Source organism: Aythya fuligula, chromosome 5 (genome assembly GCF_009819795.1).
Source record: "Aythya fuligula isolate bAytFul2 chromosome 5, bAytFul2.pri, whole genome shotgun sequence".
NCBI lineage: Eukaryota > Metazoa > Chordata > Aves > Anseriformes > Anatidae > Aythya > Aythya fuligula.
This window is the reverse complement of record NC_045563.1, coordinates 12,719,672-12,732,501: the sequence shown is the minus strand read 5'-3', so window position 1 is coordinate 12,732,501 and position 12,830 is coordinate 12,719,672. Positions and strand designations below refer to the sequence as shown.

Below are 12,830 nucleotides of genomic sequence, written 5' to 3'. Positions count from 1 at the left end.
AGCTTGGCCCCAGGAGGCCCTCGAGGCAGAGCACTGGCCAGGCACCGGGCTCTGGGGACTTGCTCTCTGCAAGGACAGACCAGGCATCTGCTGGCTCTGTCCCTCCTGCCGAGGCCCATACGTAGCCCTGGGGAGATGCAAGGCTGTGTTAGTCGGTCAAACCACACTTGTAGGCTTTTTTTCAACACACGCAAAGTCTGCAAAATAGATTCTCCCTGAGTCCTTCCTTTCCTCCTCCATGAAAACTGGAATTTCTTTTAAAAACAGGCCAAGTGCGTGTTGCTGTCGCATAGCCAAACGCCGTGGCGGATGGGGCAAGCCTTGGAGCACAACTCCTTCGCTCTGTGAGGGTGATAGGACCCCGCTTACGTAATGTACTGCAAATGGCACCACAGCAGGGTGACATTTCTGACAATACTGTGCACCCTGTTGTAATAAAAACATGATCTCATGCTAGGGAATCTGCTGGTGGGAGGGGGGCATGCAAATCTCCTTTAAATAGAAGAGTTGCGTCTTAAACCAAGTAACTTTTCAGATGGATGATTCTCTGTTTCCTGAACAGAACATGAAATCATCTTTATTTTTTTTAAAGAATTAAGAAAGAGTGTTTTGTCTTCCTTCTCTGTATTCACTAAAATGTCTGATCATAGTATTAAAATAAAAAAAAAATATTTGGCATAAATTATTGTTTTACTGTATATCAAATAGTTTGAAGTGGTAGCTTTGATATCTGTCAGAATTAAATGGAAGGAAGATTTAGCCCCCACTGAAGATGGACAATATGGGAAATATTCCACTCTGTTGTGGCCTTCCTGCAGGTTTTTGTTCCCCTTTCCTGTCCAAGCAAGACTGCCACAAGATAATTCAAGTACTTCTCACAAACACTGGATTAACTGGCAGTAGTGGAAAAAATTGTACATTACTGTGAAAGGAAACACTGAACAAGATGTGTTTTAGAATAAGCCTGGAAATAGTTTTCTAAAACTGAATGACTTTTTTTTTCTTCCTTTAATATTTAAATTGTAACTCGTCTTACTGACAACCTATAATGAAACCTAATGTTATACTGCATTAATTCCAGACTCTAAAATATTCAGGAGGTTCAGAGTTCTGAAGACAAGTCAGACCACTGCTGGAAGTGGAGCCATTAGCTGAGAACAAGTAACCAGAGTTTTAAAAAATGATGAATCTGCCTTTGACTTTGGTAACCTTTTCTGCAGGTGCAGGAGGAATGTATTATTCTTTTTGTATTATGCTGCTCGGTTTGAGTCCATAGAAAACAATTTGGAAAGATGATAAATCTTCAGGAAAAAGCAAAATGTTTCGTAGTGGCTATATCTTATTCATAAAAGGTATTGATCGGAGGCTGAGATTTTCTGACTCTCAAAGAATCCACTTACGAAACATGACAAAACATAAATCATTTCAGATTGATAACTCTGGATTTCTTACTGTTGGTGTTGTCTCAGTTTTAATAGATCTTTAATTTCTTAGAAGGAAGATGGGTTTGCTTATATATTTCTAAATTTTAACACTGTTTAAAATTTGTTTTAGAAACTTTTGCATATATGATTACAGTTTTCATAAAAATTCGGATTATAGAAGTTAAATTAAGAGTTAATGGACCAAGGAAGTTTGAGTGTCAGGTACTATTCCAATATCTAATGCAGAAGTTTGGAAATGGAAAAAACTGTGTGCTAACGTAAGTAGTTGCTGAGATGCTTGTATAGTGCTGCCTCTAATGTACTGTAAGGCTGCATTTAATTGCTGATCAGCTAGTGGCTGATGCCTCTTAATGGTTTCCTGCTAGTGGGGATCAACATCTCCTTAGGGAAATACATAAGTACGGAAACAATACAATGCTGGTATGTAATGCACAGTCACAGGTAACTTCTAAAATTATCTAGTCATCAGTAACTTTTAAAAGATGTTTTAAATGAGCTTTCTTGCCTTTTAAGTCTGTCTTGATTGCAGGTAAAAGCAGATCTTTCTGCTTTATTTGCTTGATAAGCAGTTGAAGAATCAAGGGGAGACATACAATTTTCTTAAGGCAGTGGCAATATGTTGAACTGAGTACTGGTAAAGTTTTTAAGAACGTATTGTATGTACCAGTGTGTGGAGTTTATTTGCATGTGGTTTAAAACACATTTCGCGTAAGCAAACCTTGCATCGTTTGGTTCATTTTGTCTGACAGTGCAAAACAAAAGTGAAAGTCTTATTAGCGTGCATCATGTGACAAATCTGAACTCATCCTTTGCTGGTTTTGGTAACAGGACTTGAACACTTAGCAGTAACCTTGCCACGAAGGTCAGAGTTATGGAGCTGCTCTCCCACGTTCCACGTGTGCTTTTGCTCCCTTACCCCTAAGGTGGTGGTGGTACAGCCGTGTTCCTCAGAGCATCACTTAGAATGCAAAACAGGAAAACACAGCTATGCTCTGCCTGGCTCTGCTGCCCTTAGGTAGCTCTGGTAATGACACCACCCTTGCCTTTCTTTGCAAGCTCTTGTTATGCTATATCTTTAGCTTTTTAACTCCAGGCAGATCATATGGGGTCACTTTTCTCAAACTACTGACCTTGTAGTAATACTATGGCTACAGAATGCTGTCTTTGCTCTCCTGGGTTTTGTTTACAATGTCTTTTTATTGTACAGACTGCTCCCAGCAAAACAAGGAGCAATGATAATTTGGTAAGCCGTTCCCGATTGCTTTGCATGCTCGACAGAGCCTGCACAGTAACTCCGAGCTGTAAAGCGTTTGCATTGATGAAGCTCTTCTCATGAAAGTTCCTCTAATTTATTGACATGCTGAAAATTTCTTCTGTCTTTCACTAGGGCTCTGTTGGGGAAGATCATTTTTAACTGGTTGATTTCCAAATTGCATCTCATCTACCATCTGCTAGGGAGAAAACAGTGAGCTGCTGGCTTCAGCTTGTCAGCTAGTGGCAGGTCAAGGGCACATGCTTATAATTTTGCTGTAGCAATCGCTGACTTGTTAGCCATGAGGAACTTTCTGAGAATTTTCTGTTAAGATCATTTTCTTCTTTCTCATTTTGTTAATGAATACAGAGCACCCAGCTGTGAGATTCTCAGTGATGATTGCTTTTATAGATTGCCTTCTTTTCACATTCTGCTTCTAATTTTAGGAAGTTATATTCCTTTTCTTTAACTTTCTAGTGGTGAAGCTGTAAAAGGACAAGTTATTTGTCAGTGAATGTTTGGAAATACAGTAATAGACTTTTACAGATATTGGACTACAATAGTTAGCTATGTTGGAGAAGAGAAAATACTGCTCACAAAAATAACCAGCTGTAGTCTATATAAAGAATACACATATTTGGGTTACAACTTCTAGAATAGTTTAAGCATGGTCTGTTCTCATTTAATGATTTATGTTATTTTTAATATAGTCCCTGCTACATCACCTTTCTCATGTGTTCCTAGTGCAATGCAGAGTACAGCATTAGGTGGATATGTGGGATAGTGCTGTCCTCCCTCCTCCTACACACATATACCTTCTGAGGACATGGAAAAACTAATCTGGTCTGTTCAGATTACTTTGCTGTGCGATGTACCTGATTGTATCCAACCAGGGCAGCTCCTTGCGATGCTAATCGCTCTTAAGCACATTGATTTGAATAGGGATTGAACTGAAAAGTTGTCCTACCCGTTCAGAGACTGCACGCAGCTGTACCTACACAGGCTTAGAGACAGGTATGTTGGGTCTATAGCTATCAAGTTTAAAGATTAGATTCAACTTCTTGTTCCCCAGAATCAAAGCTTCCCAGCTAGACAAGTGGTGTTTGCTCTCTTATCCTATCATACGTTTTTATAATAAAATGCAATTTGAGGATTTGACAGTTCATTCCTGTAGCATTCAGCTGGCAAGCACTTTTGCTTTCCAGGACTTCACGTAAAGCAAGACAGTTTTACAGCTTTAACCATAGCTAAAGATTTCTGTCTGGTTTTTCTCTTAACCACACCAAATAACAAGCTTAAATAGGATAACATTATTTTGGGCTTTAAATCCACTTGCTTCTCACAGAGGAAAGCTCTAATCTGGTCAAATCAGGGTCTAGCACACCAGTCCAGTACGTACCAGACTTTCGGATAAGCTGTTGCACATATGTGTTGTCATTGTTCCCCAGAGACGAGCCTGGAAAGCTGCTGCTGTGTTTCAGGTATGGTATAATGCTTTGCATCAGGGAAGTGGATGGAGGAAAGATAGCCTGTGTGATGCTGTCGACACTAATCTTTTAAACAAAGGGGCTTGGTGTTGTGTTGTCAAAGGAAACCAAACTGCTGTTTTATTTTCCCATTGTTCTCCTGCACAGAGATTCTTTTGGTCTGCCAGAGACTGCTGACATTATGCCGCAGAAAGAGCCACCAGAATGCTTGGTACTTTCCAGATCTTGCGTCTGAGCCTGGCAACTGTGTCGTGGCTGCATTCCACTGTTTAAGTGCCACAGCGAATCGCTCATTTTCATTTTGAAAGATCTTTTTGTTTTAAACCTTAGATTTTAATGGTTGTTTTTCTTTCTAATTCTCCTTTTAGCACTCTGGTGCTGACAATTCAGACAGACTGTATCAATAAAATGGGTTATGTGGCTGACTTTTGTGCCCCAGACTGAAAGATGCATTAAATGAACCAAAAAGGGAGGACAGGATTTAAAGTGGAAGGTGCCTGCCGTATAGGGATTTTTTTCTGCACTGTTATAGTTCCAGGCTAAACAGATGGCATCGAGAGAGGTGAGGCAGAGAGATCGTTTGAAAGTTAGTGCTAGTGTGACTCCCAAGGAGAAAATAGTTCCAGTAACTTGATTTGTTGCATGAGATCTCAGCGATGATGTGGGCAGGAGAAGGGGAGGTTGCCAAATGTGTACCAAGTGACATGTGCAGCTTCTGACAGCTTTGCAAAGTTAGTGGAGTCTGAAAACCGAAAAATTGTTCTGGAAGTGTAACATCTTTAGTATTCCTACCTGCTTTTGCTAGCATACTAGGTCAAAACTGATGGATGGCCCTGTCTAATCTGAGCTGTGGGGCCGTGCTTTGGTGTCATGGGCTTTTCAGCAGCTCTTGTGCTCTGACATACGCCTGGCTGAAGGGAGAGAACTCTGTCCACGTGCACGTTTCATAAGGCTCTAGGGGTGCTGAAGTTAGTGATTTCCAAGGAATGTAAATACTTGTACCAATACATTTCAGGAGAAGTGTGGAGAGTGATGTACTTGCTGATATCTCAAAGTATTACTACCAGTTGAGCTCAGATCAGGCTTGCTGACAGTCTGTGTTTTTGCTTTAGAAGGAACGCATCTCTGTGTGTGGGTGATGCTGACTTTTCTCTGCCATCCTTTGCCATGGTTTCCATCATTTATGTTATCATTTAACTTCTGCAGAAGACCACTGCTGAAATTTGCCATCTCTAGAAGGCTTAGATTTTCTCTTCTGATATTCTGCAGTGCATCTGAGTTCAGGGACAGCTCTGGCCAAGGCTGTAAGAGGCTGCTTTTAGTGAGGACTCTAATGGTGTCTGGCAAGCACACCTGCATCGTGCTAGGTTCTTTCCAAATGCATAATGCACAGAATGTATCCGGAAAAGTTGGGGAAGTACTTCATTTACAATTTCATCCTGTTAATTGGTACGCTAAGGAGACAATGTAGATTGAATAAATTCAAACTTGCTTACCAGTCAGAATCAGTATCTAATGTTTCCATTACTTAATCAGCTGTCATGGCCTGAGCTGGACAGCATAGTCTCAAAATTAATGTCTGCATAAGGCAAAGGTGAAATATGTTTGTTTAATGAAGTAGTTCTTTGGGGGAAAAATGCCAAGTCTGTTTTAATTTTAGCTTTTTTATATTTGTATTTAACAATGTGCGGAAAATAAGTGAACACTTGTACAGCTTACTCATCTTGAAAATCTACAGACACTTGACAATGCAAAAATAAATGTTTCCTGTTGTTGTTGTTCTTTTTTCCGAAAAGAAATGCTTTTAACTCTGAGAACTCCTTTATTTCCTACATCATTAATTTACAATTCATATTTAGGTTTTCCGTCAGGCTAAAACTAGAAAATAGCATTCATTTTAATATGCCTACCTCTAACTAGTAGTGGAAGCGTGTCATTTTGCTTTACCCTACATACAAAGAAAAAAAACTTTCAATCCTTTTGACTTGCAAAGAGTGTGCACATCCTCTTGTTGGCTGTGCTTCAGATGTTTCTTCACATTTGGCTAAGTTCAAGTAATAAATTGCTGAAAAACTGGAAGACGCTCTGGAAGCAGATTAATCATCTGACTCAGTATTGTCTTCTAGTTTGCCACAAGAAATCTTTCCAATCTATGAGATCATGGATTAGCTGGTTGGAAAATTTAAAGAGTGCAGGAAGAACATTCCCCCTTTTTTTTTTGTGTGTATTCTCTAAACCCTGCAGAATCTCAGCAAAGCATAAATGACAAATGACTGTTCTTTCCAAGCTTTAACATAAATGTGTATTATAATGATAAAACAGGCATCTGAACTGATACTTCCTCATTTTATCTAACTTTGGACACTGTAGGTGGCATTAATCTCATGAGATAGTGATCTAGACTTGCACTACAATCCATAAAAATAAATGAGCACATGTAGAATATGATTCACTTAAGAGCTCTTAAAAACAAAAAACCAAAAAACTAACAAATTGCATACATTTCACTTTAAAAATAAAAGTACTTAAAATACTTTTTTTTTTTTCTTCTCATTCCTATTTTCGTTTTATTTCTTCCCATCTTCCTCTTCTTTAAAAACAAACAAAAAAAAAAAGGGTGTTGATTAATTCCAACAGGCTATGGGTGCTACTGGTGTAGGCGATAGGATGGCTGTTCTGCTGGTCCGTGGGCAAAACTGGTGGTGGTGACTGCTGAGTAGACGTGATGCAGTACGTAATGCTTCAGCATAAGTTGTTAGGATTTACGGTGTCCTTCGTGTACCTTTCAAGATCGTGAGCAGCTGTAGTTTTTATGATAGCTGATTGCAAAGAGGGCACCAAATCTAAGTATATGGACAGTGTTGAGAACTTGCTAGAGTTATTGGATTTATGGTCACAAAAAGCAACGCGTACTGACGTAGTGGTATTCTTATAAGATTGTAAAACTATGCAGTAAAATTTGTGTATTACCACTGCACAAATTCTATCTTTTTGGTTTTCTTTTAAAAGCATGGTTTGTGTTTCCTGGGATAACCATGAAGTGTTTTGAGGCTTTTTATGTCCTTATGATAAAGTGTGTGTCCTGCAGTTGCTTTAACCTAACTGTGCCATGAAAATCCATGTAACCCAGCTGCCATGACAGCATGCGTGGGGACCATGAAAGCGATGATGCAGCTCTGACTGAGCCATCCCAAGGCAAGGCAGTTTGTCACCTCTTGGCACCGCGTGCTTTCTCAGTGCCCCTCGTGCTCCTGGCGTGGCCTGTTTTGGGCAGGATGCTTAAGAATGTTTTATATAGGAGAAAATGTGGAATTCCTAATATCCCACCTGACCCTCCCCTGTCCCAGCTCCATGCCGTCCCCTCGGGTCCTGTCGCTGTCCCCAGAGAGCAGAGCTCAGTGCCTGCCCCTCCGCTCCTCTTGTGAAGGAGCTGCAGGCCGCCACGAGGCCTCCCCTCAGCCTGCTCTGCTCGGGGCTTAAGAAGCCCAGCTGCTCATGTATCTTCCCCTCTAGACCCTTCATCATCTTTGTAGTTCTCTTTTGGACACTCTAGCTATGAAACATGTAGTTGCTTTACATTTAATATTGGCTTTGGAGCAATAACAAGATGGTTCTGCTCAGTCTCTATTCCCTTACATATATTTGTTAGGAACTGCCCTATGACTGTTCTGTGCTGTGACAAAGAGCTGTATGCTGCAGGGGCAAAGCACGAGTAAGACAACAATACAGCTCTTGCTTTTGTGAGCAGAGGAGATAACATCTGTTGTGACCTTTTTTTTGTGGTTGTTTGGTTAGTTTATGTAATTAATTAGTCTCCTCTTGTTTTGGTACAACGTCGCTTTGCTTATTTGCTTGTGTTTCAGTTGTAACTTTATTGCTCAACAGACTCGGATCTGGTGATCCCATCTGCCAGAACATGCCATCCTCACCTTGCATAATGCATGGGTCCTGCTTGTTTCAGAATTGAACTTCACATTCTTCAGAAAACATTTCTTTATTGTATTCCATATATTATATGGAATATTATTATATTTATTATATTCCATATATTCCTTTCATAGCTTACTTGTACATGTATGCAAAGACAAGGAAAAGTTAACTGTAGCTGGACTCTTAACACACCTTGTCTTCAGTCATAATCTTACTGAAAGCTGTTAGAAACTTATTTTTTTTTCTAAATACATTGGAGGGCACTGGATCCAGTGTGGCAACTTCCATTCAAGAGCAAGCTGTAGGCTGCAGCAAGAACACGAGTTAGGTGCAGGTGGAGCTGGAGGAGTGATAACTGTGGAAGTCTGGGACAAGCTGTGCCCAGGATAGGGGGCTGTTCCTCCTTGCCGGTCCTCAGGGATGCAAGGGGAAGAGTTGAGGTGACAGCTGGAGGTGGGCAGGGAGGAGGAGATGTATGTCCTGGTGGTGATTAGTGGCGGTGATTCTGTCAGGGACTGCAAATACAGCAGTTTCTTTACTGTTTGAAGAGTTATGTTTAAGCAAAATTACTGTTGCTTTACACTTTAGAGTAATTGATACTTCAATGAGGATGTCTTTCTTCTGTAACGGGTAAATCACTTTATCATCAACAGATATCCCCTTGGGTTTCCTTCTCTGCCCCCATCTTGGGAGCTGGCTGTTTACGGAGTTCAGAAGAGAACTATGCCATAACATATTGAATTTGGCAGAATGGCTGAAGTTTGAATTTGGCTCATATTGGTTAAATCAAGCTTTTGATTTGGTTGCCTATTGTCCAGTATGCTAATCCGTGTTATTTCCAGCTGAGTTAAAGTGTAAAGTCATTAGAGCAGCGTGGGCCTTTTGTTTGTACAAGGAAAGGTTAAGTTCTACAGGCAGCTCATACTGCTGCCAGCATGTCTGCCCATCTGATTTGGGGGATTAATTACCTGTCCCAGCTGCCCTACAGAAGCCTGTGCTGAGCAGAACCATGACTGTGCCAAAGTTTGGAAAGCGTTTTGGTCGTGTCATGAGGAAACTTTTTCAGGAGCTCGAGTTTTGTTTTAGTTTGTCAGAACTGGGCACTTGCGTTAACCGTTGTGTTCAGCATAAAAGCTTTAATATCCTAATGTGTGTTTTAAAAATACACTCTGAAAATTCTGTAACAGAATTAACAAGCAGCCTAAGCGATATTAGCCTGTAATTATTTATGGACTGTCAGTATTGTTACAGTATTTGTTTCCAAGTCTGCTTTTGGTAACCACAGATAGCTGCTGGGGGTGTGAGGAGTGAGTAAGCCAAAGAGCAGCTTATGAACAGATTTTGAAAACAATTTGCATTTGATTGGATCAGAGATGAATAGAAGTTCTTAACTTTAAATGCTATTTTTCCCCAGACCTTTTTGATTAAATGTTTGTATGTATAAACATTTTTGGGTGTGCTTTTAAATGCATTCAGAAGTTGAAACTGTTATTTTCCTGTTAGAAGGACTTTGTTTTAAAGTTCAGCACTAGTTGTTATGCACAAGCCATTTAACTTTCATTTTATGCCTTTGTACATGTGAAGTGGAAAAATCTGGTTTGGGATGGAAGGAAATAAAGTACACAAGAAATGAAAGCAAATACTAGCTTCTTCATAAAGAGGTTGGCTTTAACAGGCAGAAGAGGTGTATGCCGTGGATTCTAATGAGGACTTAGGGAGAAGTGAACTATGATTGTGGTTACTAGTTTAAATATCAAGCAAGTATATACTAGTTATGATGGGTTAACATATTTTCTCCGGTCTGTAGATGATACTTGAAAAAATGTAAGCTTGTTCATTGCTTTTATTTGTCTGATACACATGTTCTATCACATATATGAGAGAGAAAAATCTAGAAGTGTATGCAAAATACCAGAAAGTGTAGGTCTTTATCTAAATGACTGCCGATACTTGAAAGTTGTTTTAAGTAGAATATTGAATGGTGATTGTTCAGAACTGCAGAGCACATGGATAGTCTGATTCACAATCAGTAGTCCTGAAGGCCAACTTCATTATCTCATCTTACTTAGGTATTCTATTTTTTTTTTCCCGTTCAATTGTTGAATTTCCATCTCTTCCTTTTGGTTGCTTAAAAACTTTCTTCCTCCAGAGGTCATCAGATTTGAGGAAAAAAATCCTTGCTTTTACCAGCAGCTGCTTAACCATAACGGAATATCTTTGATATTATATGTTGTTGGTAATACATCTCTTTCTGTTGTTTAATTTAGATGACAGTGCCTCTGCTGCAAGCAGTATGGAGGTAACGGATCGCATTGCCTCTCTGGAGCAACGTGTCCAGATGCAAGAAGATGACATCCAGCTGCTTAAATCTGCCCTTGCTGATGTGGTTCGACGCTTGAATATTACAGAGGAACAACAGGCCATGCAGAACAAGAAAGGACCTACCAAAGGTTTGCATTTCAGATATATGTAAAATAGGTAGTGCAAGTCAATAAAAACATTTTGTGTATTAAACTAGGTTGTTCTTTAGATCTTTGAAATGCTCAGAATCAGCAAATCAAAAAAAAAAGTTTGAAATTTAGCTCCTTAAAGAGAACACATACAAATCTCAATGGTTAAATCTGCAAGCCTTCTAAAGTTCCTATGAGTCACTGAAGCATTTTCATATTCTTACTGCTTATTCCACAGCCTACCTTGAACTTTGGCTACCACTTCCTGACTTTTTATCAAAATTAGTTTATAAACTCTTTGGGGAATGTTTCATCTTCTGTGGATGAAACTTGTAAGAGTTTTTCTGATGGGGGAAAAAAATAACTGTAAATTCAAGCAAAATGCAACTTCAGTTAAAAATAACTCAAGCGTTTCTGGATGGTGGAGGCACGGTGATACGATCAACGAGATGGTGCAACACCAGCTGCTTGATTAAAAAAAAAGGAAAAGTACAGCTGCAGTTGGTGCCTGAATCAGCTACAGCACAGCAGATCCAGAGCCAGCTGGATTAAAGCTGTAACAGACGTTGCTACTCTGCGATGTCCTGTGTTGTGCACATGCGCTGCAGAGTGCTCTTGCCTGGTCCATTTCCTACACGAATATGTTGGCTTGTAGGCAATCAGAAAGGCTTGAGTTAAATGTCCAGCACTTCACTGAGGCAAGGGCTTATTAGAACCCTACTGATGTGATGTACTGTCATCGGTGTGTCTGTAAAGGCGTGGAAAATTGCCTGTTTGGAGCTTAGTGGAAGAATGTGAGCTATTTTTGGGTAATCTTCGGAGTAAGAGTGATGGCAACCTAGATAAGAAAAAAAAGTATGGCTGACTTTGTAGTCTTTTTGTTGTCTAAACCATGATGTCTTGAATTAAAATTTTAATTTGTATTAATACGTGTAGGAAGTGTCACTTAATTATGGATTCATAACTTTTTCAGAGCTACAAATTGTTTTACTTTGTGACTTTGTGCAAGATATTTACTTTTAGGCATTGATTTAACAGAATACATAAGGAACTACTTAATTTGCTGAACTGAGATCTTAAGTTTGTTTTAATATTTTGGATCTGGAAAAGGGGAAAAGAGAAAGGAACAGAATTTCAGAGCCAGATTAGTTAATTGTATATGATGCTATTTTTTGGATAGAATATGTATTAAATGTCCGTGATGTTGTTCTCCCGTTCTGTTCCCTTCATGTTGTATTCTCCTCATTTTGTCCTTGTTTGTTCAATTGCAAAAAAATATTTAAAATATCTGATAAGTTGAATGTTACTGAAGGTAGTCTGTTCCATCAAATGTGGTTGTACAAGGGATAAAGAGGCTTTATGTTGCCTGTAAAATAGTTATTATCTGATGTGTGGAGGAAATAAAGTCTAGTTATTATTGCTGAATTGTAACCAGATCAGTTCTTCTTGCCTGCTGGCTTTACTTATCAAAATACAGAGCCGAGCTTTCATGGGTTCTGTGAACAGAACTGTAAATTGGGAGAGACTTTCATGGTTATGGCAGGTAGTTAAAGCCATAGTTCAAAGTACATTCATAAAAAACTTCTATAAGCCTATATTTCTGCCTTCTATGGCTGTTTTTTAAAATGTGCATGTGGCATAAATACTTCTGATTGTATGTGGGAAATTGCAGTGTAAGAAGCTGTACATGTGACAATGCAAACCGGGGGCTATAAAGGCTAACTGCTCATCCATTACCTAGTATATAGCGCTTGTACCATTAGTGTATGGTCAGGCTTATTAAACATATTCTAAAACATGAAAGAATGTGAGGTATCCTGATGGTTTGTTTCTTCCAGCTGTTTTGTCATGTACATTTCCCATGATGGCCCATTTTCCCTGTAGTAGGCCCAGCTTCTTTATAAGAGACCGCATGCAATCACTTAGCCCAGAAGACCAAGTTCCATTTCAGTTCATTTTGGTAACTTGGACTAGCATTTCAGTGGCTCCTAACAGTGAGTGGTAGGAGAGACACTTGCTTGGGCATGGGTGAAACTGGAACTGTGGCTTCTTGTGTTTTGTCTCTTGGGCTAAGTGTGACCTGATCTGCTTTCTTTCCATTGATCATTTAATGAGCAATTCCACACTTATAATTTTTAAAAGTGGAATTTGGTCTCACAAAGCGTCATCAAAATCTCATCCGCACAACTGGTATTTGAAGCACAGTACATACGTGCTGTTTCGTTTGCTCAGTCCAGAATTAAGTGTGTGCGTGACCTAGGGTGGT

The 12,830-nt window shown here is 39.6% G+C and overlaps 1 protein-coding gene across 6 annotated transcripts in view; it reads left to right on the top strand.

The window, feature by feature from the left end:
* EML1 (EMAP like 1) overlaps positions 1-12,830 on the top strand; it is a 122,012-nt gene that overhangs the window by 58,762 nt on the left and 50,420 nt on the right. For all 6 annotated transcript variants that reach the window (XM_032188353.1, XM_032188356.1, XM_032188354.1 and 3 more), the window contains exon 2: positions 10,382-10,564. In XM_032188353.1, the coding sequence (XP_032044244.1) occupies positions 10,382-10,564 (183 nt within the window). The remainder of the gene's footprint in view (positions 1-10,381; positions 10,565-12,830) is intronic.